The sequence below is a fragment of the Scardinius erythrophthalmus genome, assembly GCF_964197995.2.
Source record: "Scardinius erythrophthalmus genome assembly, chromosome: 13".
In the NCBI taxonomy this organism is placed as follows: domain Eukaryota; kingdom Metazoa; phylum Chordata; class Actinopteri; order Cypriniformes; family Leuciscidae; genus Scardinius; species Scardinius erythrophthalmus.
Genome location: NC_138233.1, coordinates 17,497,756 through 17,520,807, shown reverse-complemented (window position 1 = coordinate 17,520,807; position 23,052 = coordinate 17,497,756). Strand labels below are relative to the sequence as shown.

The following is a 23,052-nucleotide window of genomic DNA, read 5'->3' as shown; positions in this document are numbered from 1 at the left end:
TGTCACAGCGCTAGTCTATGACAGGCCCATTTTAAGAGCTCACCAGAGATATATGTTCACCATAATAACAGCAATAACAGTTTATCCTGCAATAACCGTGCTGAGACGTCTTCACTCAAATGCTTAGTTTTATTTATTTGGGTCACATTTTATGTAAGGTGTCATTAACTATGTACTTACATCAAACAATAAGTACAGTGTACTTATTGTGTTCATATTGTATTTTATTGCTGCTATTTTAAGGTTAGACACAGGTTTGGTGGTGCAGTATGGGTAGGTTTGAGCAGGGCCGGCGCGTGCCTTTAGGCGAACTATAGGCAGCCAGTCAGGGCAGCAAGAAAGAAATAGACTTGGAATTATTGCACTTATATCAACAAGTTATCTCCCCATTAGTTATTCTAAATCTAAATGAACTTTCCTTCATTCTACCTAGTAGTGCCACTACTAAAAGTTATTTGTGTTACTTCACCTAAACAAAACTTAAATTAAGTAATTGATTCTAATGATTACTCACTTGAGTAATTTTGGACCAAGTACTGGAAATGTCTTGTTTTTTAAACACATCCCTGATGTGTGTGATGTTGAAATCTCACGATGTGTTGCTGTGTAACAGTGTTACATATCACAATGATCTTTGAAACTGATAACAGAACTGTTTAAAGGAATGTTCCAATAAATATGGAAATTTCACAAAATAAATGGCTAAATTGCTGTCTGTTAACATGCCGTTTGATGCATTTTGCTAAAGCATATTATGGCTTCCTGCTTGTGAAAAAAGAAAACAAAGAAATTAAATTTCTAATTAGTGCACCCCTACAGACCCTTTTACAAAAGAACAAAAAAAAAAAAACTTTTTAAAATATAAACAATATATATACACTTTCTTGACATGGCTGTTGTTCATCTGCCTTTAACATGATTTTTATTTATTTATAGGATAGTATTTGAATATTATTTAGGTGCATTTACACTTTGTATTCCAATGTGGTTGTATATAAATCTAATCACACTCGTCCACACAAAATGGAAAATGCCACTTAATGGAAAATTTTCCATCATTTACTGAATTTTAAAAACATTGAGGGATAATTCCAAAATGCTTTCCATTATTTCAAGAGATAAAAATAAGGTGTTTGCTCTACTGCGTTTCCCTACTTTATAAACATTCCCACAGTAAAGGATGCTAATAAGGATTAGAAAGCAAAGAAAAGGGAAGAAAATAAAGTTTTAAAGGACCCCCATGGAAATAGCCTGGGAGAGACAAGTGAGTGAGGATCTGGGGAGAGAAACGACAGAACTAAAAAGAACCTGCAGAATCTGTCTCCAACAATCAAGCACTTGATAAAACTAAAGGAGCTCTTGTAATATAAATGTCACATTAAAAATTTGTTATTATATTTTATTGATGGATAAAGTAGATCATGATGGAAAATTTACAACCAAGTCTGTCAATGTGATGGATAATGATTATTTGTAGCGCAGTGTCTGTATTACAAATCACTTGTGTAGTTAATAATGAAAACACATTAGTGTTTACACCTTGTTGCGTGTGCTCAGAACGTGCTTTCAGTGATGTGAACACAATCCATCTTTTAATGGGTTTTATTTTGGTCAGGAGCTATTTGATTTTAATCTGATCATCGAAAATACAAGCTAACATTTGACAGTGTTATCTATGCTAATAAATTTGACATTTTAAATGTGGCATAAATATTTTTGAATCTATAGTAGTACAAAAAATCTAAAATACCTCGATACTGATAATGAATTGACACCACGGCAAAAAAATAAAAACAGTAAAAGTAAGTGAATAATATGACAGAACTTAAAATGCATTGTTTTATTAATTCATTTTACAAAACTAAATACTACATGACTGCTCTGCTTTTTAACTATTCCCTCAACTTCATTTATAAAAATAATTACATGCCACAGTGTGAACATACAGAGATGTTTGCAACTACTCTATCACATTATCAATCATGTTATCAATCACATTCGCTAACCTTTCACAGTTCTGAAGGGGTTGGGATAGGGTTGGGATAGGGGTGGAAGAAATGATGAAATTTTTCACAATACGAGTAATACATTTATTTTCTATTGTAATTTTATATCATAATATAGTTATTTAGTTTTATTTTATCTTTGTTATTAATAATTATAATTACAGACAATATGACATACAAATGAAATAAACAGTGCTTTTAGTTTCTCGGGTAGGCCACAGTGGGTCTATTTAACAGTAGCTGTGTTAAAGCGACTGATTTTTAATCTATAAATTAATGTTATTCAGTCAAGCAGTGGGTGATTTTCTATTTTCTTTTGTTGTTTGAATAAAATTAATTACTTAGCAGCAGGTTTATTAGGTTACTGTCACTTTAAAACCTGCACGGATCCAATATAATAATACACATTCGATTTTTCTCAATTGTTAATGTTCACTAAAGTAATAGTCTATTGTGTTTATGTGAATACCCACCATTATGTGCATATTTTTGACCATTCAAGCACAATAAACAGTGAATGAGAACTGAATTTGCAATCACATGCTTGTCTGAAAGGCGGCATTCTGTGCGTGCGCTTCAGGTCTGAGCACAGCAGCAAATAGAGTTCTTTTTTCAAGCCTTATTGTGCTTAACTATTTTTAACACTGTCTTTGGTGTTAAAATAGTTTTTAAGCACAATAAGGCTTGAAAAAATAACTCTATATGCTGCACATCCAGCACTTTATTTTCTCATGCATGCATATTTCTTTGTTGCTCTAAAATGTCTTTAATTGAGGCTCTTATTAGAATGCTGTCATTCTTAAAGTACCTGTACTAATAAAAAGTTTTATTGTACCATTTTTAATAACAGGGTATTGCGATACCGGTATATTGTGCAACGCTAATCCATATTATAACATACAGTAAGATACATGAAATGTGATGTGGGAAAAAAAGAAATCTGGCTTTTCATTTTGTGACTGATGCTTTTGAAATGGTAATAATAGATTATAAAGTACGTTTTGATCACTGACACTACCATTTTGACATTTAAATTATTGATCGTAAAAGAAAAGAAAGAGAAAAAAGGAAAGCAAATTATTCCATCATGCTCCACATACACTTTATTCCTCTTGGTGCTTTTGCATGATAATAAAGGCAAATATTGAATTTTTGTGGCTTGCCTGAGCATTACGTCCCTGTCACAGTCTAGTGTGTGACAGCATATGTTTGGACACCCGTAGTCAGATGGAAACAGACCTGTCAGCACGGCGGCAGGATGGGACAGTGAGATAATCACACAGTGTCATTTTGGGGGGCAATTACCCAGCTTTGGAGTGAAATGAGAAAACCTGTTTTTTTCCTGCTGTCCTAATGGAGGTTCCGGTCATTAGTTAAACGAGAGTCTCTCTCTGGCTGTAATCAAACGTGAAGCGTTCAGTTTTAGAGCCCATTATAAAACATCTGCTACCCGGCAACGGCCTGCGGAGACTTACGTTTGTTCTGTCGTAAATGTCGGTGAGCACTATTGCTGCTCAATTTCAAGTCTTTGTAAGTCGTACTATTAAACTGCTGCGATCTGAGTCATATTCACCTTTACTGGCCATATATGCACTTTTTTGACTGTACAAAAACTTAGCAGCTACGATGTAGGGCATTTATCCTTATGCTATGGATGGTTTTTCATTATCATTTCTTTTAAAGTAAATTTGAATAAATAGTAAAGACATTTTCTACATTTTGAAGCTATAGACATACATGTAAATAAAATGTTAAAGAAATTATAATTTTGTTAGTCATATTTTTTCTGATACTCACAATAGACAAGCTGGTACCTGCAATCCTCATCAATAACACATTCAGTACTGATTTTTTTCATTGTTATTTTAATTATCAAATTAAATCACATTTTTGCAGTAAACCATGTGATTCTCATAATGTAGTGTTAAGCGTCTCCTCTGTCTCTCTTAAATGAATCAGGATGGAGAGAAGTGAAGATGTGACGGTGTTCAAAGGACCAAATCATCCTGTAAAGAATCCCATTTAACCCCATCCAATCTGGAACAGGCACACAATCCGCCTGCGCTTTGTGTAAAGCAGAATTCTGTAACAAGCTCCACTAATACTCTACCTCTCCTCTTCCAATAGACCAGCTTCCCAGCCAAGCAGGACCGCCGCCTCTGCCACCTGCTCCACATCATCACAAGCAGCATCCGTCAATCACCTCCCTCAACCAATCACTGGCCAACCAGCCGACAGAGCTTCAGAGTGCATCTGAATGTGTGCAGCTGCAAGAAAACTGGGTTCTGGGTAGCAATGTGGGCTTGGAGAACAGGTACTTGTTTTTACACAGTCATTTGCTGTGTTTGGATTCACTCACTCATTCACGTAGTATTCAATATTCTCTATATGAAGACTTCAGATGCAAAAGCCTCTAAGTGCCATCTGAAATTTTCTTCTAGAATGATCATTTTTATCAAGCTTGAATTTTATGTTCAGTTATTTCACTTTAATGGCAATGATAATTATCTATTAATTGTCATTAAAGTGAAATTACTAAACTTAAATATTCAAGCTTGATAAAAATACTCATTTTAGAAGAAAATTTCTGATGGCACTTAGAGGCTTTTGCATCTGAAGTCTTCATATAGTCAATAACACATAGTGCATTAAATGGGGAAGGAGTTAAAGAAACTAAGTGAGTGAATTCAGATGCTGATTTAAGTACATAAGCAACATTACTGTACTATATTTGCATTTGATCTTAAATGCATCTTAACCTGTTAGCCTTCGCTTACACCCGCTTTTGAAAACTTTGAATTTTATTAAATGTTTTTTAAGACCATTTCAGGTTAATTCATTTGGAGAAGACTCTAAAATGCTAGCTGATGTTAATTTGTGATTTTCGAAGCGTCCATTCAGTGTTTTGTCTCTATTGTTTTGTGGTGAAAACTGCCCATTCAGTTGCCGTCTTCCCTGCACACATTCACACCTCTCCGGCCTGGTTATGGCTCTAATTATTCTTTTCTTTTGACTTCATTATAATTTTGACTTTCTATTCACACTGTTTTCATTTTTTTTTTATTAAACTTCTCACTCAACCTTCTTAGAAGTATTTTCTCCTTAAAACTGTAGTGTAAAAAAGACAGTCTCACAAACTACCTTGTAACCAATCACGTCAACGTGCGGGCAGGCTTTGAATATCATTTTTCTCAAGCTTGGTGGACACTGAGACGCCGACTCAGCTCAGCCTTTCATATTTGCGTGCGTCTTTTGCATCATCAAAATGTGTGATTATTAGCTAGTTCCGATCAGTGGGCGATTGTTTGGAGTTAAAAAAAATATATAATACGCGCTGTTAAATTCTCAATATTTAGTGATTTAGCCTCATATACAGTATATGTTCACTCGCTTTTACAAGCAGGTATTGTTAGGTACCACCAGAACTGCTTGCGGGTCCACATTGAACACGCTTGACGTGTGTAAAAAAGTACATTCAGTATCAAAATTAATCTCTGTGTTATGTATATAAATGTTGAAATTAGAAAATCACAAGTGCGTTCCTTACAATTGCATTCAATTACACTGAACACAATCAGTTACATTTGTGTCAGAAATAATACTCTACATAGCATTTTTCCATTTGGGTTCCTATCAGTTTTCACTACTAATTTTTGAGGAAATATTAAGGTAAAACCTACCAAGTCAAGCCTTTATGTAATGTACCTTGCTGTCACTACAGATATCTGGAAGTGTACTACTAAAGCTGAGGGTTGCCTACCCAGCATCCACTTGACAGATTGAATTTATGTATGCATGACATAAATATCATATCAAGCATAAATAAATACATGTCATGTTAGTCTTATCTTCTTCAGATATATATACACATTCAAAAGCATTTGTCTGTAAAAACACATTTGTTCTTATTGTAATAGTGGACTTTGTCTCTTAACCTGTTTATTGTTTAATTATAAGACAGTTTTTGTTTTTAATAAAGGGTTGAAAGTGCAAAATTAGTGTTCATAAAAGGATGACGTATTTTACTAAATTCAGCCTTTGTTCATAACAGACACACAGTGTAAAAAGTAATGTACTGCATCATAGATTTTCCCCACCCTTATGCAGATTTCTTAGTGCTACAATCAGCATTTTCACTTCAAAAAGCTGAAGGGAAGGGTCCCGGTAGACTGGGACCTGCAGAGGCTGAATATGAATCCAAAAGCATTGGAAATAGACTTCATTAGCCAAAACAAAAGTCACTATGTGCAAGCCAACATTTCTGTTATGTATACATCAAATTATATGCAAACACATATAATTAAATGACCAAGTAGTGGACAAAGAAAAATGTTATTTACTTCATAAGGGGTCAAATCTTCCTTGACCTTTTGAAATAAAATACTTTTTGTATCGTGAAAATATTCTGTCAGTATCTGAAAGATGCCTCCACAGATGTGAAACCCTGTGTACAGTGTGTATATATATATATATATATATATATATATATATATATATATATATATATATATATATGGACAAGAAACTACTTCCAGCAGTAATAACTTTTTATAAAGCATGAAGGATTTAAATCTTTCCTGGAAGATATATTGCGGATAATGCCCGTTTATATAACCCTGCATATATACCCCCAGGAGCGTGAGCTGCCACCCACTCGAAAAGTTAAACAAGACGAATGACAGTTTTAAACTGTTCACAGTATCATCACAAAAACATGTGTGCCATTAAATACGTATCTCAAAATTGTGACAAAAATTTACTAAAAATAGCTACTAGATTAGGGCTGGGCGATATGGAGCAAAAAATATATCTCGATATATTTTGCTATATCTCGATATACGATATATCTCGATATCTTTACAGGAAAAATAACCCCCCAAAAACAAATATGCCGAATACCACAGTCTTTTTTTTCATTGAAGTGCAAAGAGGTAGGCAGTTCATGTAGGAACAAAGTGCTTCTGCGACATTTAAAAAAAAAATCCCTGTAAAAAAATAAAATAATTTAACTGTAAAATAAAAGAAGAAATAATACACATTGCCTTCTTTTCATTCAAAAATAAAACAACTCAACTCAACTCAAGCTCATCTTTGCATTAACTCTGTTGTAGCCATCAACAAATAGCCAGAAAACAAGTTTGTGTAACTCTTTTGCTAGAAGCTTTGGTTGGCACCAACTTTCAGCATTTAGGCAGTAGACATCTGTCTGCTGTTCGTCTGTCGCCTTAAAACCGAAGTATCTCCATTAGGGGTGTAATGGTTTACAAAATTCATGGTTCGGTTTGATACAGCAAAAAGAAAGAAATGGCAGATAAATTTCCTTGATTTAATTTTTTTTTATTAAAACTAACATCATAAAGTATGATTTTTTTTTTTTTTACTTTGAGCAATTCTAGAGCAATAATTGACTCTTCTTAGGAGCATATAGAACAAAACAGCTCCTTGGAAAAAATTTAATGTAATATTGTAGTAGTTATAAAAAAAGGTTTATTTTAGTTCAGATTAACATTTGAGGGCAGCAATTGTATTCATAATGTCAAAATAAAACGTAATGTTACTTGAAGGCATTATGCCTACTATTCCTGCCAAACTTCCATGGTTGCAGTAAGTGTTACTACAGTAAATCCATGGTGAATGTTGCTGATCTGTGGACACTGGATAGTTCATTCATGGCACAATGTTTCTTCCTGGTTTCCACGTCACCGCTGTTTGACCCGCTAATAACGGAGAAATGTGAATGTTTCTCACTAGATCTCGCAGCGATGTTATTACTTCTGTGGCGAATTCAAATGCTTTCTTTACTGGATCTCTTATTAGCGCTGTGTAGTAACAGTGTCGCATGATCACGATCGGCTCGCGCTGCACTCATGTGAATGTTGAAGTCCTCAGTGGCATCTGGGCCCTGAAAAAAAAAAGTGAACATACTGATATCAAGAGACGCCTGCACGATTTTGGAAATAAATATTAGATTTTTCTGGTTAAAATTGCTTTTTAAAATTCCTTTTAAAATTCACAGAATACACACACACACACACACTCACACACACACACACACAAATGTTTCCAACAATATATAATGAACACCAGGTTTGTTGTGCCTTGTAGGCATAAGGTATATGCACAGTGCCGGATAAAATAATAATAACAATAAATAACCTATAGCAGTATAAATCTTCCAAAAGATTTCAGTAACAACTAAGCTAGAGAAAAATATATTGATTATCATGTTACTTCAAATGTTTCAATCCGTTATGATGATATGAAATGAGATAATAATAAAAACATGAAGCCGTTTGGTGCGTTTTGCTTTCATCCAAAATATGATACAGTACATTCAAACGCGATCGCGCAGCAAAATATAATACATTCAAACGCGATCGCTATCCAAAATATAATACATTCAAACGTGATCGCGCTCATATATAAAACATTATGGTTACCATATACATATCTATGTTTGAGCAGATATCCACAAACACAGTAACAGTAAACACGGGTCTAAATATTATAATATTCCCCATATATCTAGCAACAGTTCAACTGCAACGTGACATTTATGCAACAATAACAAACTAATATGTAAGAATTTCTTACCTTACATCTTTCTTGTCTTCAAATCGCGTTCTTCTTCTTCTGAGGTAGCCTAAATCCAATGTAAGCTCAGGCAAGTCTTTCAAACTCGACGAAAAGTGAAGTGAAGTGTTTTGTTGTTGAGGTAATGAGCGTTCACGTTCCATGGATTTGCATGTGAATATCTTTTGCGTGAGTGGGCGTGGCCAAATTAACTGTAATGAGCAAGCGTTTGAGAAGCTGGACATCTTGTTGGTTTTATACAAATTGCTTAGAGAATATTTGTTTTCGTTTTGAATACACGAAAGTACACACTTAAATGTTTATAAAGGTATATGGCTCGTAAATGTGTGACAAGTATTCGCTGAGTTTGTTTCAGTTTATAGACGTGCTCAAGAAAAAACAGTTCACCGCGACGGAGAGGCAGAACGCACACCCTGTTTATTTTCTTTATTTTACAAAAGCACAATGTTTTGATTTGATTGGAAGTGTACACATACAAAAGGAGAAATATCACAGATTCTTTTTTTATATTTCTTTTTTCTGTATGACCATAAATGACGGAGTAATTTAAGTTTATAGTGCTACAATGTGGAGAAAATCCAGCAAAACGCGCCCGCGCGTTTGTCGACCTCAGAGGGTTAAAAAGTAAAAGTAGAGTTTATAATTTTTTAGTGAATGAATCAAATTTAATGAGTCAGGTTTTTGATCTTTTGCGCACCACAGCTGTTGTGCTCCATTGTGGAGAGAAAAAAAACAGCAACAAAAAGAAAGACTCTAGTGATAGTCTACTTCTTTTGGATATGAGGGAAAAAAAGCTGTTTTGTAATCACATCAAGTGAAAAATCTTTTTTTTTTATCTAGAACTAGGCAGAAAACAGTCTTCTCCTGTTATTAATGATCCCAGTAGAATTCCTCTTCTACCTCTCTCTCCCTTCAGCTTCCTCTCTTTTCTCCATGCAGTACGCCAATCCATCAAGTCTCCTTTTCTCACTACTCTACCTTTCTTAGCACGTTATCTTGAAAACTTTCCACTCCGCTGTCTGTCACAAAAACTCTGATCTTTACATGCCAACAGAAAGGGACTGTCCTAAAATGGCAGTGGCGCAGAAACCTCCAGGGAGCGTCTTAAAATACCGCCACTCTGCCGAGTGCTAGAGAGGCACCTGCTGCTCCCAGACCCCTACTGAGGTGGCAGATGCTTCCACCTCAAAGAGGATGCTTGAGTCCTAGATGGAGTTGAGAGGATCTGTGCGATTCCTCCTTGTTTTTCACAGATTTTTTAAAAACCTAGTCTCACATGCACATGTGTTGGAATGAGGCTTTGTCTTCACTTTAAACTCATCTTCCATTTTGTCACCAGTCACATACTCTTTTCGCATATAGACTAAAACGTTTGAACAAGTCAACAAGTAGTCCTTTGAAAAGCCCAGTCTTTTCTTTAGCCTATCTAATGCGGCCATCATTATATATCAGATTATGCTAGAAAAGGACTTTCATTCTTTTGTTTGCAGTTTCTCTTTCAACCTCCAAATCATCCCCTTTTCTTTTGTTGGGCTTTTTCATTCGCGCCACAGTATTCCAAGCGTCAACCCGATGACAAGGAAAGGTTGGGCACTGACAGGGAATGAGATTGTGCAAGTACAAAAATCTCTTTGGGGTGAAGTTACTTCTTAGTAGTTCTAATGCGAACAACACTCTCACACCCTATAAAAAGGGGCGATGAGGATTAGCTTAGTCATTTTCTCTAGCTGGCGTCACACTCCTGCTAATCAATTATGGATTGTTTGGCCTCAAAACGGCACACTGTCAGTGTATTTGTTAATCGTTTGTGAAGGCTTTTAAATGTGCCTCATTCAGTGTGCAGTGGCCCGTAACCTATCTGAGCCCTTGTGAAAAATGTGTGTGTGCGTGTGTGTTTGGAGTGGTGGCAGCAGCTCATAACCGTGCAGATTATAAAGTAGAAGTATTACAATGGAGTCCTTCCGAATGAAAAGCAGGCATCTTAAAACCATGCCTGTATTGAAATTTCCACAAAAGAACAAGCGTCTGAGTGTTGCTTGACCGTTGAAGTTTAAACTTTTAAAGAGTAATGCTGTTTGTAGCTGGAGAGTTTTAAATATTTTCTCATAAAAAAAAGAAAAAGAAAAAAGTGTATATATATATATATACATATATATATATATATACACATACAAACATAATATAAATATAAATATAAATATATATTTATATATAAATATATATATATATATATATATATATAAATGGCCTATTCCGATTTCCGATTTGTTTTGTAAGTGTGACCTGCCGATACGAACTATACAAAAATCGATGTTTCTTCAATGAAAAATTTAATTTTCATTAAAAAACAAGTAAAAAGACAGTAATTAAATAAGAACAAATAAACCAATTTCAAACAACAGCACAAATAAATGCAACAGAATAAAGAGAGATGTGAAATAAACAGCTTTAAGTTTTTCAGGTGTGTATACAGTATATTCAGATAATAAATACTACAGAAATTAAAGTAATCAAATGTCAAATAACACTGAATAACACTGAATAGTCTTCATTGTAAAAATTAAAATACAGAATAATGCTTACATATAGTAACAAAAGTTATTCAGTCAAGAGCAGAGAGTGATTTTCTCACGTTAATAATTTTATTTTATTAGCGTGACATACAGACTGCTGTATCTTTAAGAGTTTATGCACGTATCCAATATACTTTTACACAACTTGTTATATTTCTCAACTAATTAGGTTCCGAAACTGACTGCATTTAACTGAATTCTGACCAAGACGGCCATTTTGACATATTTTTTGTGTGTATTTGACTGTTTAAGCGCAGTAAGCCACTAATTTTTGTTACTTGCGACTCAAAAGCTGCTTAAGACTGAGAGGCGGCTTGTGCTCTCCACTGTATATATGTGTGTGTGTGTGTGTGTATGTGTGTGTGTGTGTGTGTGTGTGTGTGTGTGTGTATAATATATATATATATATATATTAGGGATGTTCCATATTTATTTATTTATTTATTTTGCAGTTCATTCACTGAGGGATTTATCAGAATAGTTCAAAGATTTGTGAGCTTATGGGCCCTAAGCGCATGGTCTAAAGTGCATGGCGCAAGTGCAGTTAGGGCTTGTCTGAATCCACTTTTGATAGTTTAATGACGGGAAAAATGTTCGGCGCGCCCGGCGCATGGTCTAAAAGGGTGTCTCTATTCTCTTTATGAGTAATGGGTGTGTTTTGGACTTTACGTGCAATAAACCAATCAGAGTCTCATCTCCCATTCCGTTTAAATGCCAGTTGGGCTCACGCCATGACGAATTCGCTATTTACATGACAGAATTTGATAGTGGAAAGACCGAACGCATCTCCAGAGCGCAAACGGATCTGCTCATGCGCAAGGTTAAAGCGGGACAAGCCGGATTCCACCATATCTTTATGTACACAATAATAATCTTTTACATTGTAATCCTTTTATTTTTAATATTTGCCATGTTTGTTTGCTGATACGCATCCCTGTGTGTTTAACAAGCAGTGTACGTGCGTTGTGGACCCGCCTATAGGCGCACATTACTAACTCGCTCTTTAAAAAAAAAAAAAAAAAGACATTGTGCCATTGACTTAGACCAGGTTTCAGTTGGTCAATGGCACAGTCTATTAAAGTTGCCTCAAAATAGCAACGCGCCATTAATGCACCTGAACATTGCGCCGGGTGTATGATAGGGCCCTCTATGACTAGCTCAAAATGCATTTTTTTGCCTTTATTTTGTGGTATACTGTGTTCTTCTCATCACATTTAAATCAGACAGCAAACTTAACATTCACAACCCAGGTAAAGCATGATTTATTTTGCTGTGGCACAGAAGATTCGTCACCGGTGGAGAGCCACTGGTGAAAAGCAGAGCAAAACACTGCTACCAAATGCTGATTCTTACACATCATTATCGGTTATGTTTCTTATCATAGAATATAGAGTTCAGTTAACCGCTGTTCACTTTGACTTGATTGTGTGTGCTTCTTTCCATTTTAGCCCATCATTAGATACATTAATTTTATAAGAACAGGCACTGATCTGTAAACATAACATTACAATGACAACCCTATGAATAAATGTAGTTATTACAATTTAACTAACAGTTTATTAAATTACAACTTTTGTTACATACATACTAAAATTGCGGTTTCTGTAATGATAAAAAAATAGTGTTATGTCAAGGAAAAAGGTTTCATTTTAAAGTTCTCAAAATGTCAAACTTTTTAATAACTTCTAAAAAAGACACCACTTTTTAACCTTAGGTTTTGTTCACGGCTTGCTTTAAAAGTTTTCAGCAAAGTTATTGTTTTTATATTGCATCATCCCATTTCTTATCTTCTTTTCATAGACACTTCCTGCTTAAGACTGGAACAGGCACCACATCTCTCTTTACAACTCCTAATCCCGGTTACACCATGGCGACCGGGGCTGTCTACTCTCCGCCAGCCCGTCCCTTAACCCGCAACACACTATCAAGAGGTGCATTCAAATTTAACAAGTCACCTAAACGGTGTTCGTGGAAATGCACCGCTCTCAGTGCCGTAGGAGTGGCCACCCTGCTGTCGGTTCTGCTCTGCTACTGCATAGGTAACTGTGTGTGTGTGTGTCTAGCTTATGTGACTCAGGTGTGAGCTATTTTATACAGCCTGTCCCCATCAGAGATAGCGAAATAGCTCATCAGGTGGAGTTTTTCTTCCCCAACCTTCATCTGTGGCCAAAACACCTGGTGCTCTGCTCTAAATAGTCTCCCAGTCCCACAGAGGAAGTCACGTACACACATATGCTGGAAAAAGACATCAATTTAGTGACTAATAACTGCTGCTAAGCAAAAGCAACATGAACTGATCTTACTTATTGTTTGCAGTAATCTATATTCACTCTGTTAGCCCTTACAAACATTATAACCTCACATTATTTTATTCTCTCAGATTTCTTAACATTGTTTCCCCACTGTGAGTTATTTGCCGCAGTTGGAGGCTCCTCCCCCCCCCTGCTGAAGGCCTGTTAGAAATATTCATCCCTCCAAAGATCAAACCGAGAGGAAGAGAGGTGTGTGAAGCGCTGCCTCCTCAGCAAGATCCCTCGCTGTGAACTTTGAAGGAGACTTTTCCCTAGCTGTTTTCACACTCATCGAGCGGTTAAAAAAAAAAACTAGAAAGTGTTTGCCTAAGATTTAACAGCAGTGCATGAGGAAGAGGATGTTTTGAAGAGAGAATGGAGGAAAGAGAAGATTGAGAGACGAGAGTAGCAAGGAGAATGAGAGAAAAACTTGTATTATATAACAGGTTTTGATCTTCATGTTTTTGATTTTCTTCCTTTTTAATCACTGGAATCTGATTTAATTTCCTCAGCAAGCAGTTTTCAGTAAGTATATTCAAAACAGTTTTCGTCAAGACCCCATGTAGTGATAATTCAAAAAAAAAAGTTTTCAAACAGCAAAAAAGGCATTGTGCACTATTCAGAGCAGATTCTAATGAGGGAGAGGTTTTCTTTTTTAATGCACTGTGCTTGTGTCCAACACATGCGTAAAGGAGAGTGCAAATCACCTTCTGAAATGGCTTTCAACAGCTTTTAAACTATATCTTTTTGCAAATGAGAATGCCTCATGACATGATATGTGCTTGCTGTTCCGTTTCATGATCCTAATTGCTTTCTGTCGCAGCCATGCATGTACTTGGCCTGAACTGGAAATTGAAGGATTTGGATAATCACGCCTTTGAGAATGGACAAGCCAAACCAGTGACGTTCCCGACCAACCCTGTGACTGCAATTTCTGCAGATGGTAACATTTCAAGGCCGAAATCAATGACCTTTCAATCACAGAGAACTGCATTTTCACATCCCTATGAGATATTTTAGATATTTTCATTTCATACATTGCAGTCAAGCAGCATATTAATTTGTAGAGAAGTGTTTTCTTTTCAATTTCTTTCTTGTTCTTAGTACAGTATAGTACCCATTTTTGTGTTAGAGTAAAATATTAAACATTAATTGTTAGATAAAAAGTTACAATTTGAGATGCAGTATAAAGTCAATTGAGACATACAGTCAGTTGTGAGAAATAAATTCGCAAATGTGAGTCACTATTAGAAATAGTCACAATTGCAAGATATAGTCACATTGTGAGATTACAAGAAACAATGTTGCATCTGAGAGATAGAAAGCCACATTATGAGATATAAAGTCACAACTACAAGAAACAAATTTGCATTTGAATAATAGAAAGTCAAATTGTAAGATACAAAGTAACAATTAAAACAAACAATGTAGCATTTGAGAGATAGAAAGCCACATTGTGAGATATAAAGTCACAATTACAAGAAACTATGTTGCATTTCTGAGATATAAAGTAACAATTACCATAAACAATTTTGCATTTGAAAAATAGATAGTCAAATTGTGAGATGTACAGTCACAATTAAAAGAAACGATTTGCAACAGAGATACCTGTATTGTCACATTGATTCTTGTAATTGTGACTTCATATCTCTCACTTGCAACATTTTGTACTTGTGACTATATCTCACAATGCTGCAGTTGAGAGATATAAAGTTGCAGTTGAGATATAAAATCACATTGTGAGATGTAAAGTCACAATTATAAGAAAGAAAGTTGTAATTGAGATACAGTTTGAAGTCACATTGTGAGATACAAAGTTGGAGTTATGAGATTGTAGATTTGAAAATCATGCTTTTCCCCATTATTGTTGAATCACAGAAGCTATACCAGTTCCTTTGCCAAGAGATCTCTTATTTATTATTTTTATATATATGTCTCAGACATACGAGAGAAACAGGCATAGAAGAATAAGGCTACAGGCGAGGTGGTCTTTATTCCAGATTTCTCTGTTCCCCATCTCTCTATCCCCATCTCTCTATCCCCTCACCCCATCATGCCAGCTGTAATGGTTTCTCTGTTTCTCCTCCCTCACCCCCTCATGCCTCTATGTTTCTCCTTCCTCTCACCCCGTCATGCAATCTATAGTCTAACTCATGCATTTTAAACTTCATAAGATAATACGTCTGATTATGAATACTAATAAAGAATAAAAATACAGATACATAATATTCAATAAGGAAATTATATTAAAAGATACATTTTTAGTCTTCAGAGATATAAAGTCATGTAAATCAACCACCAAGGACAGCTAACCACATTGGTCCATTCTAGTATGCAACTGTCATTTTTTACAATCCAAGCAATAAAATTGGATAAAATAAGTTAAAAATGGTTGTGAATGTAACAATAGTGATGGTATATTTTACTTGAGGAGTGACAGTCTCCAAAGAATAGCACCCACTGTGCTGGGTTTGTCCTAATTACCATGTTTAGAAAGCATCAGTTTGAAGCAAACCAATAAAAGACTATTTCCTCACTCCGAATGCGAAGCTGCCATGTTTTATTGTGTTCATTTAATTGACTAACTGCCTCTTTCTGAAGTTTGATATAAAGATGTTTGCTTGTGTTGTATAAACTCCGTCAACTCTTCTATTGATAGCCTTTGGAGAGTATGAAAGAGCATGGCAAATGCCTACTGCAAGTTTTAGAGTAATGTTTGACATTTAGAGACTCTCATCTGAAAAAAACAACAAAAAAAATTATTTATCTCTGAACAGTTTATCTCTGAACATAAATATAAAAAATTCTTTTAATGTAATTTTCTTTTGATTCTTAATTTTATCTAGTTCAGATGATAAATGGTATGATATATTTTTCAGTATTATTTTAAGAAAAAAATTCAAACAGAACAGCATTTATTTTAAATAGAAATCTTTTGTAACATACAGTAAGGGGCTTTTTGTCATTTTTGATCATTTTATTGAACCCAAACGTTTTACCGGTTGTGAATTTTAATCTAAATATAATTTAAATTGCTATATGAAATACATATTTAGTTATTGATGTGTTAATATTGTTTTAAATGTGTCTGCTCGCAGGAAGGGTAGGAGTGATGCTGCAATATAACGCCACATTGGACACAGGGCAGGTGGAGTTGGGTCAGCAGGTAGCACATGCTGTTCCACCAGGTGTTTTCTGGAGGTCCAGACTTCTCATTGAACAACCCCACTTCCTCAAGTTTAATATTTCCATTCAGAAAAACGCACTGATTGGAGTCTATGGGAGGAGGGGTCTTCCACCCTCACACACACAGGTAAAACAATATCAAAGTCTTCAAACTTAATCTTAATTAACTCATGAGTGACTAAAATTAGTTCTTTAATAAGTTATTTAAACAAAAAGACAAAGTTTTTTTTTTTTTATCTTCCAAAACTGGCTTGATTATTTTGCATTTATATAAGCCGTTGTCTGCAAGTATTGACTGAAGCCATTTAGTATAAAACAAGAGATAAAGGAATCAGCCCTCAAAGGTTTAACACAAGATCCAACTTTAATCAAGACAAAACAAAACAAACTCCTCCAACAGAAAGACATTTTCTTTCTGTCTCAGTGATTGGCTGGGTGTTTAACACTCACAGCTGTCAATAAAAGCGCCATCTTTCGTGAGTGCTGAGGAAAACTGTCCAACTTATTGTAGATGTTCAATCAATGTGTCCCCAAAGCCATTCACAATAAACTAAAGCAAGCTTATTGAGTGCTGCTTCCAATTTGCCATGTGTCTCCTTATTGCTTTTCGTAGCTGACCAGTAGGAAATCAATTGGAGAAACTTTAATTTAGAGTCTTGAGTTAGCTGGGCTATCTATTTATTTTAATGTTCTGTTTGAAGTACTGGAAGTTCTGGTGGATAATACACTCTGTGGTGCCAAATAAATTAATTAAAAAAAGACTTTTTTCCTGTCTGTTTTAAAAGATTTCTTGTGATGATATTTTAGGACCAGACAGGGTAATGGCAGCTTAAATGTCATGGTGTCTGGATATTAAATTTGCCTTTTTACTTTGTTGTAATGCTCTTGGCAACTGCTGAATTATAGTCATCAAATGTAATTGTGTTTGCTTCAGTACGACTTTGTGGAGCTTCTGGATGGCAGTAGGCTCATCTCACCAGAGCGAGTTCAGTTGGATCCGGAGCTCAGGGATCGACTGGAGATTCCGGTCAGCGTTCAGCAGGCGGGCTTTATTCAGTACCTGCACACTGGTGTGTGGCACCTGGCCTTTTACAATGATGGGCGCACTGTAGAACCCGTTTCATACAACACAATAGTTCTAGGTGAGCTAGCACATGTAATACAACCGTGTAACATCATGTGATTGAGTACATACACGTCTTTGTTTATGCGCTGCAGAGAGTGGCTTGTTATTTAGTTTCCTGCTTTTTTCTGCACCAAAGCTGAAAATGTAATTTCATACCTAACATTATGTAATGTGATGCTTGACAGAGCAATTGGGCCACTGTAACAAGCTTTTATAGGTGCCTTCAAATGGCCTTTTTTTTTATTTCTGTCTTGCACCCAAGTGCCTGAGATAGCGCAGCAGTGATAATGAGGCGTGCAGAAGCATGCCCTGAGTTGTTGGCTAATCAATAAGTTTGATTCTTCCGCTATCTCTTTCTGTCAGGCCAGGGAATATGGAGGCCAACAGATTAAATCTCTTAGCCTTGAGCTGCTGAGCTGTTTGTTTTTATTTTCAAATATGAATTTATTTTGTATGTTATGCAGTCTTGAGGAGGATCTGCTTTTATTTACAGCAAAGGAAAGTACTTGCCTCAATTATTTATACATTTATTTATTAAGTGGGAATTCAGTAGGCAACTTCCAAATATACTCTTTATAATTCTTAAACACACTCCAGTAGTGTTTTTACCTCAATTACGTTGTACTGTGCCGTTTTATAACATGAATTAATTTGCCACAGATAAATTGCAATTTTATTATCTGATTTTCTTTGTGCAGAGTCGGTGATGGAATGCCCACACAATTGCTATGGCAATGGAGAATGTGTCTCAGGCACATGTAATTGCTTCCCAGGATTCCTTGGACCATATTGCTCGAGAGGTGTGTGTGTGTGTGTGTGTGTGTGTGTGTGTGTGTGTGTGTGTGTGTGTGTGTGTGTGTGTGTGTGTGTGTGTTGTTGTAATGACAGTTTTTGCTATGAGGATGAATGTCATAAAACCTGACAAAAGAACATGTTGGGGTCATATTTAACCACAAAATGGTTGAAAGAAAGAAAGAAAGAAAGAAAGAAAGAAAGAAAGAAAGAAAGAAAGAAAGAAAGAAAGAAAGAAAGAAAGAAAGAAAGAAAGAAAGAAAGAAAGAAAGAAAGAAAGAAAGAAAGAAAAAAGAAAGAAAGAAAGAAAGAAAACTGCTGAGAAAACCCAAGAAAAAGTGGTGCTATTTATTGGTTTATTTTGTAAAAAGACATTGTCCCAAACCTCATCTTTATATTGTTTAAATGTTCGTCTGCAGCTCCTTTTATGGTTTTACAACATTAAATTGCAATTGGTTCGTGAGATTGGCCAAATTTATTGACTACAGATCGAGTCATAGAATGTGATTATCGGCCAAATCAACAATACTGTACCCTATATAGAATTAAAATACTAAGATATTAATCATTTACTGTATTTAGTCTAATGAAATGAAATTGTGTCCAGAAAGGATGACTTTCATTACAGTATTACAATAATGAGAGTATAATGATAATCATCAATGAGATAAATTACAAAACAACCCAAAATTAAGACATCCTGGGCATGTTTTGTGAGTTTCTTCTATTTGTGGTATACCTTTATCCTTCTAACTAAATTCTTTCACTCTATTAGCGGCGTGCCCAGTGTTGTGCAGCGGCAATGGTCAGTACAACGGCGGTCGCTGCCAGTGCTACAGCGGATGGAAAGGGATTGAATGTGACGTGCCCAGTGGTCAGTGTATGGACGCCCAGTGTGGGGGTCATGGCATGTGTGTTACAGGCTCCTGCATATGTAACCCAGGGTTTAAAGGTGACAACTGTGATCAAGGTAAATGGACTGATTTTAGTAGGTATGTAAAGAAACCACAACACATGTAGCTCATTGTAGTTGAGGAGAACACTTTTTGCAACACCACTGAGCAGCTAATTACATGGATGAGTGTACTGACTTAAAGACTGGGTTTTGTTGTGATAAATTAGCCACACCATTTAACAGCATCCTCGTACTGAAATGGATTCTACATGTGGGATTGAGATAAGGCAGACAGCCAAGAAAATACCCCTTACATGCACACAAAATATTTCCTACCTTTTGATTCCTTTCCTCTTGCTTTCTCTTGGTAAAACCAACTGAGTCTATTGATCCACATTCAATAGACTTTGGAATGAACTCTTTAGATGTCTATGTTTGGGTCACTTGACCAATGTTATAATTGTCATTGAACTGAATGAGTAACTCACCCTAAGGTTAAGAAGAGAGAGAAAGACCTAGTGAGACAGCTGAAAAGAGAGACGTGCTGGGAATAGATTGTTTAATAAGCTTTATTATTAATCTTTATTTAAAGGAGAACTTGGTAGCTTTTTTAACTTAATAAAACTGTCTAGAAATCATTTGGATGGTTAAACAACCTGTTCTGGTGATATTGGTGACTTTCCCCGCTCCCCCCAGCGTTCCCAGGCGGAAAACCAACCTTGCAACTTGTTCACTACCGTCCCGGCAAGATAGAAATTGGAAGTCTCGTGAGAAGCGAAAGCGAGAACGAGAACGAGCGCGAAACACAAATTGCTTTACGGCAATTCGACATAAACACACACGCATTTATGATGTATTACCAGATTACCCACCTCAGTAGACATAGCTCCACGCGATACAGTTGGCTTGCTCCGATCAAAACAAACGCACATGAGCAGCGGTAGAGAGGGGGAGGAGGCTGCCGCAAGTGAGTTTTTTACGACTGTGTTGTGAAATATACGCCCCACCACAGCTGTAGGGGGAGCTCGTGGGGAAAACATGCGACAACAAAAGGGAAAATCAGCGAAGAAGTGACTAGAGTTCGCTAGAGTTGCCGAGTTCTCCTTTAATAAGCCATATATATATATAACATATTTTAACATCCTTATATTAAGGATGTGACTAAATGACTTCACATCAGTACGTTCTTTGATTTCTCTTGAAGTATATCGGGGCCTTTATGCTGCAGTTATTATAAAGTTGCATAAAATAATAAAGACCAGATGAAACAAAATGATTGGCTTTAGAAGTAACAAAATTACAAATAATAATGTAGCTGCAGTCACATTTAGTTCATTGCCAATTAAAACCTACAAAGAGGTCTGACATTAATCTTGATATGTGTGTTTTTCAAAACAGCTTGATGCTTTTGCATTAACTGTTGACTTTAACAAATATTTAAAGGGATAGTTCACCCCAAAATGAAAAGTCTGTCATCATTTACTCACCCTCATGACATTACAAACCTGTATGACTTCTTTCTTCTGTGGAACATCTATGGAAGTAAAATAATGTCAAATGTTTTTGAAACAAAAAGCCTGTTGAATTGCACTACTTGAAAAAAAAAAGGCATTGCATTAACCATGCTTGCATTTTAATGCATTGTATTTTTAGGGCTTGCATTTTTATGGGCTGAAGTTCAACATGGTTGAATATTTAAGCTGTGAATATTTCAATTAAAAACATTTCAAACACATTTTCATTATTAAAAATTCAATAATCCATATTCACCTTTCATATTTCACCTCCAAAATATTCAAACTGTTTAAAAATACAACCTATAATATTCAACAGGCAATTTTCGGTCCATTTTATTTCGCTTTGCAAAATTCGCTTCCACAAATTCAGTGGTTCAAATTCGACAGTAAATTCAACGGAACTGCAGGAAAAGCAATAGATTACCGAGATACTCTCCATCTGCTGTTAGTCAACCTCACCAGCAGGGGGTGCAAAAGCGCTTGTTGTTGACGAAGACAGAGCAACAGTTAGAGCAAGCCATTCATTCATAAAATGAAAATGAGCTGTGTCAGTATATATGCGGAAAAGATGATAAAGACAAAAGCTGTGTTTATGTTTCATTCAATAACTTCATTGTTACTTTCCCTGTGTATCATGTCATCAGCTTTCTCTACATGAACAGGATTATAATCGGTTTCCCTCAATACCTCACACTCGAGGATTCCCCTTCTGTCGGGACAAAACGCTTAACGTAGTTTATGGACTAATAGTGATATAAAAGACCAAACTCGCACCTTATTGGGGATGTAGGCTATAGGCTACTATATAGGCTAGATGGACTAAGAATATGAACGTAACGCGCAAAGTTTCATGCTGAGCGTTTCGTGATATACTGGCATAAAATCAACACTTGATCAATACTAACACTTTCCCTTCTCTTTTTTCTCTCTCTCTCTCTACAGTATATATATATATATATATATATATATATATATATATATATATATATATATATATATATATATATATATATATATTAGTATAGGCTATGCATACGTGTATTGCATTAGCTTAAACTGGGAAGAGTCATAGCACTTGCATATTGTTGTCCTCCTATTGTTAGTTTAACTGTAAATCGCTTTGGATAAAAGCGTCTGCTAAATAAATGACTAAATGTAGCCTAATAAATGTAAAATTGGCTTGACATTGGACATTCGCACATTTAGGGACCGTCTCAAAAGTTGCATAAAACATTGGCATACACGTTTCTAACTTCAATAGCAAACTTTAACTTATTTGAATAAATATCAAAAATCCAAAGGGTGCGCATTATGCCTGACACTACATGAACACTTTACAGTTGGTTTTATGACTGTAAGTCGTTCTATTCAAATGCTATTGAAGTTAGAAACGTGTATACCAAAGTAGTATACACTTTAGAGACGGTCCCTAAATGTGCGAATGTCCAACGTCAATGCCAGTCTATCACTGGGGAAACGCTCAGCATTAAACTTTGCGCGTTATTCTGAGTCAATCTGCTTGCCTGCGAGTTTGGTCTTTTATATCACTGTAATTAGTCCATTAAGCTATACATTAAGCGTTTTATATGTCCAGCTGGGGAATCCTTAAGTATTGAGGGAAACCCTATAGCTTGCATGCAGCACATCGCCACAATATAAAGTTAAGGCAACTAAACAACCAAGAGAAATATATGTCAACCTCAAAAATGTAATATTGATCTATATCCGCATCGGGGAATAACATTATAATCTTGTTCACGGTAGAGAAAGATGCTTGTAGGCTACATAGGGAAAGTAACCGTGAAGACACTGAATTTAACATAAAACCGCCGTCATAATAATCACAAATACACTTGCATTGCTGTTAAATGAGTTTTATGAATGAATGGCTTGCTCTAACTGTTGCTCTGTCTTCGTCAACAACAAGCGCTTTTGCACCCCCTGCTGGTGAGGTTGACTAACAGCAGATGGAGAGTATCTCGGTAATCTATTGCTTTTCCTGCAGTTCCGTTGAATTTACTGTCGAATTTGAACCACTGAATTTGTGGAAGCGAATTTTGCAAAGCGAAATA

At 35.7% G+C, this 23,052-nt stretch overlaps 1 protein-coding gene across 1 annotated transcript in view; it reads left to right on the top strand.

Annotated features, from left to right (window-relative positions):
• The window catches only part of LOC308700298 (teneurin-3), a gene marked incomplete at its 5' end in the record, with an annotated part of 119,098 nt that overhangs the window by 47,758 nt on the left and 48,288 nt on the right, over window positions 1-23,052 (top strand). Inside the window, 7 exons of the mRNA XM_081381875.1 lie at window positions 4,134-4,320; window positions 12,974-13,212; window positions 14,288-14,407; window positions 16,563-16,777; window positions 17,585-17,792; window positions 18,475-18,576; window positions 19,344-19,538. Of these exons, the coding sequence (XP_081238001.1) occupies window positions 4,134-4,320; window positions 12,974-13,212; window positions 14,288-14,407; window positions 16,563-16,777; window positions 17,585-17,792; window positions 18,475-18,576; window positions 19,344-19,538 (1,266 nt within the window). The remainder of the gene's footprint in view (window positions 1-4,133; window positions 4,321-12,973; window positions 13,213-14,287; window positions 14,408-16,562; window positions 16,778-17,584; window positions 17,793-18,474; window positions 18,577-19,343; window positions 19,539-23,052) is intronic.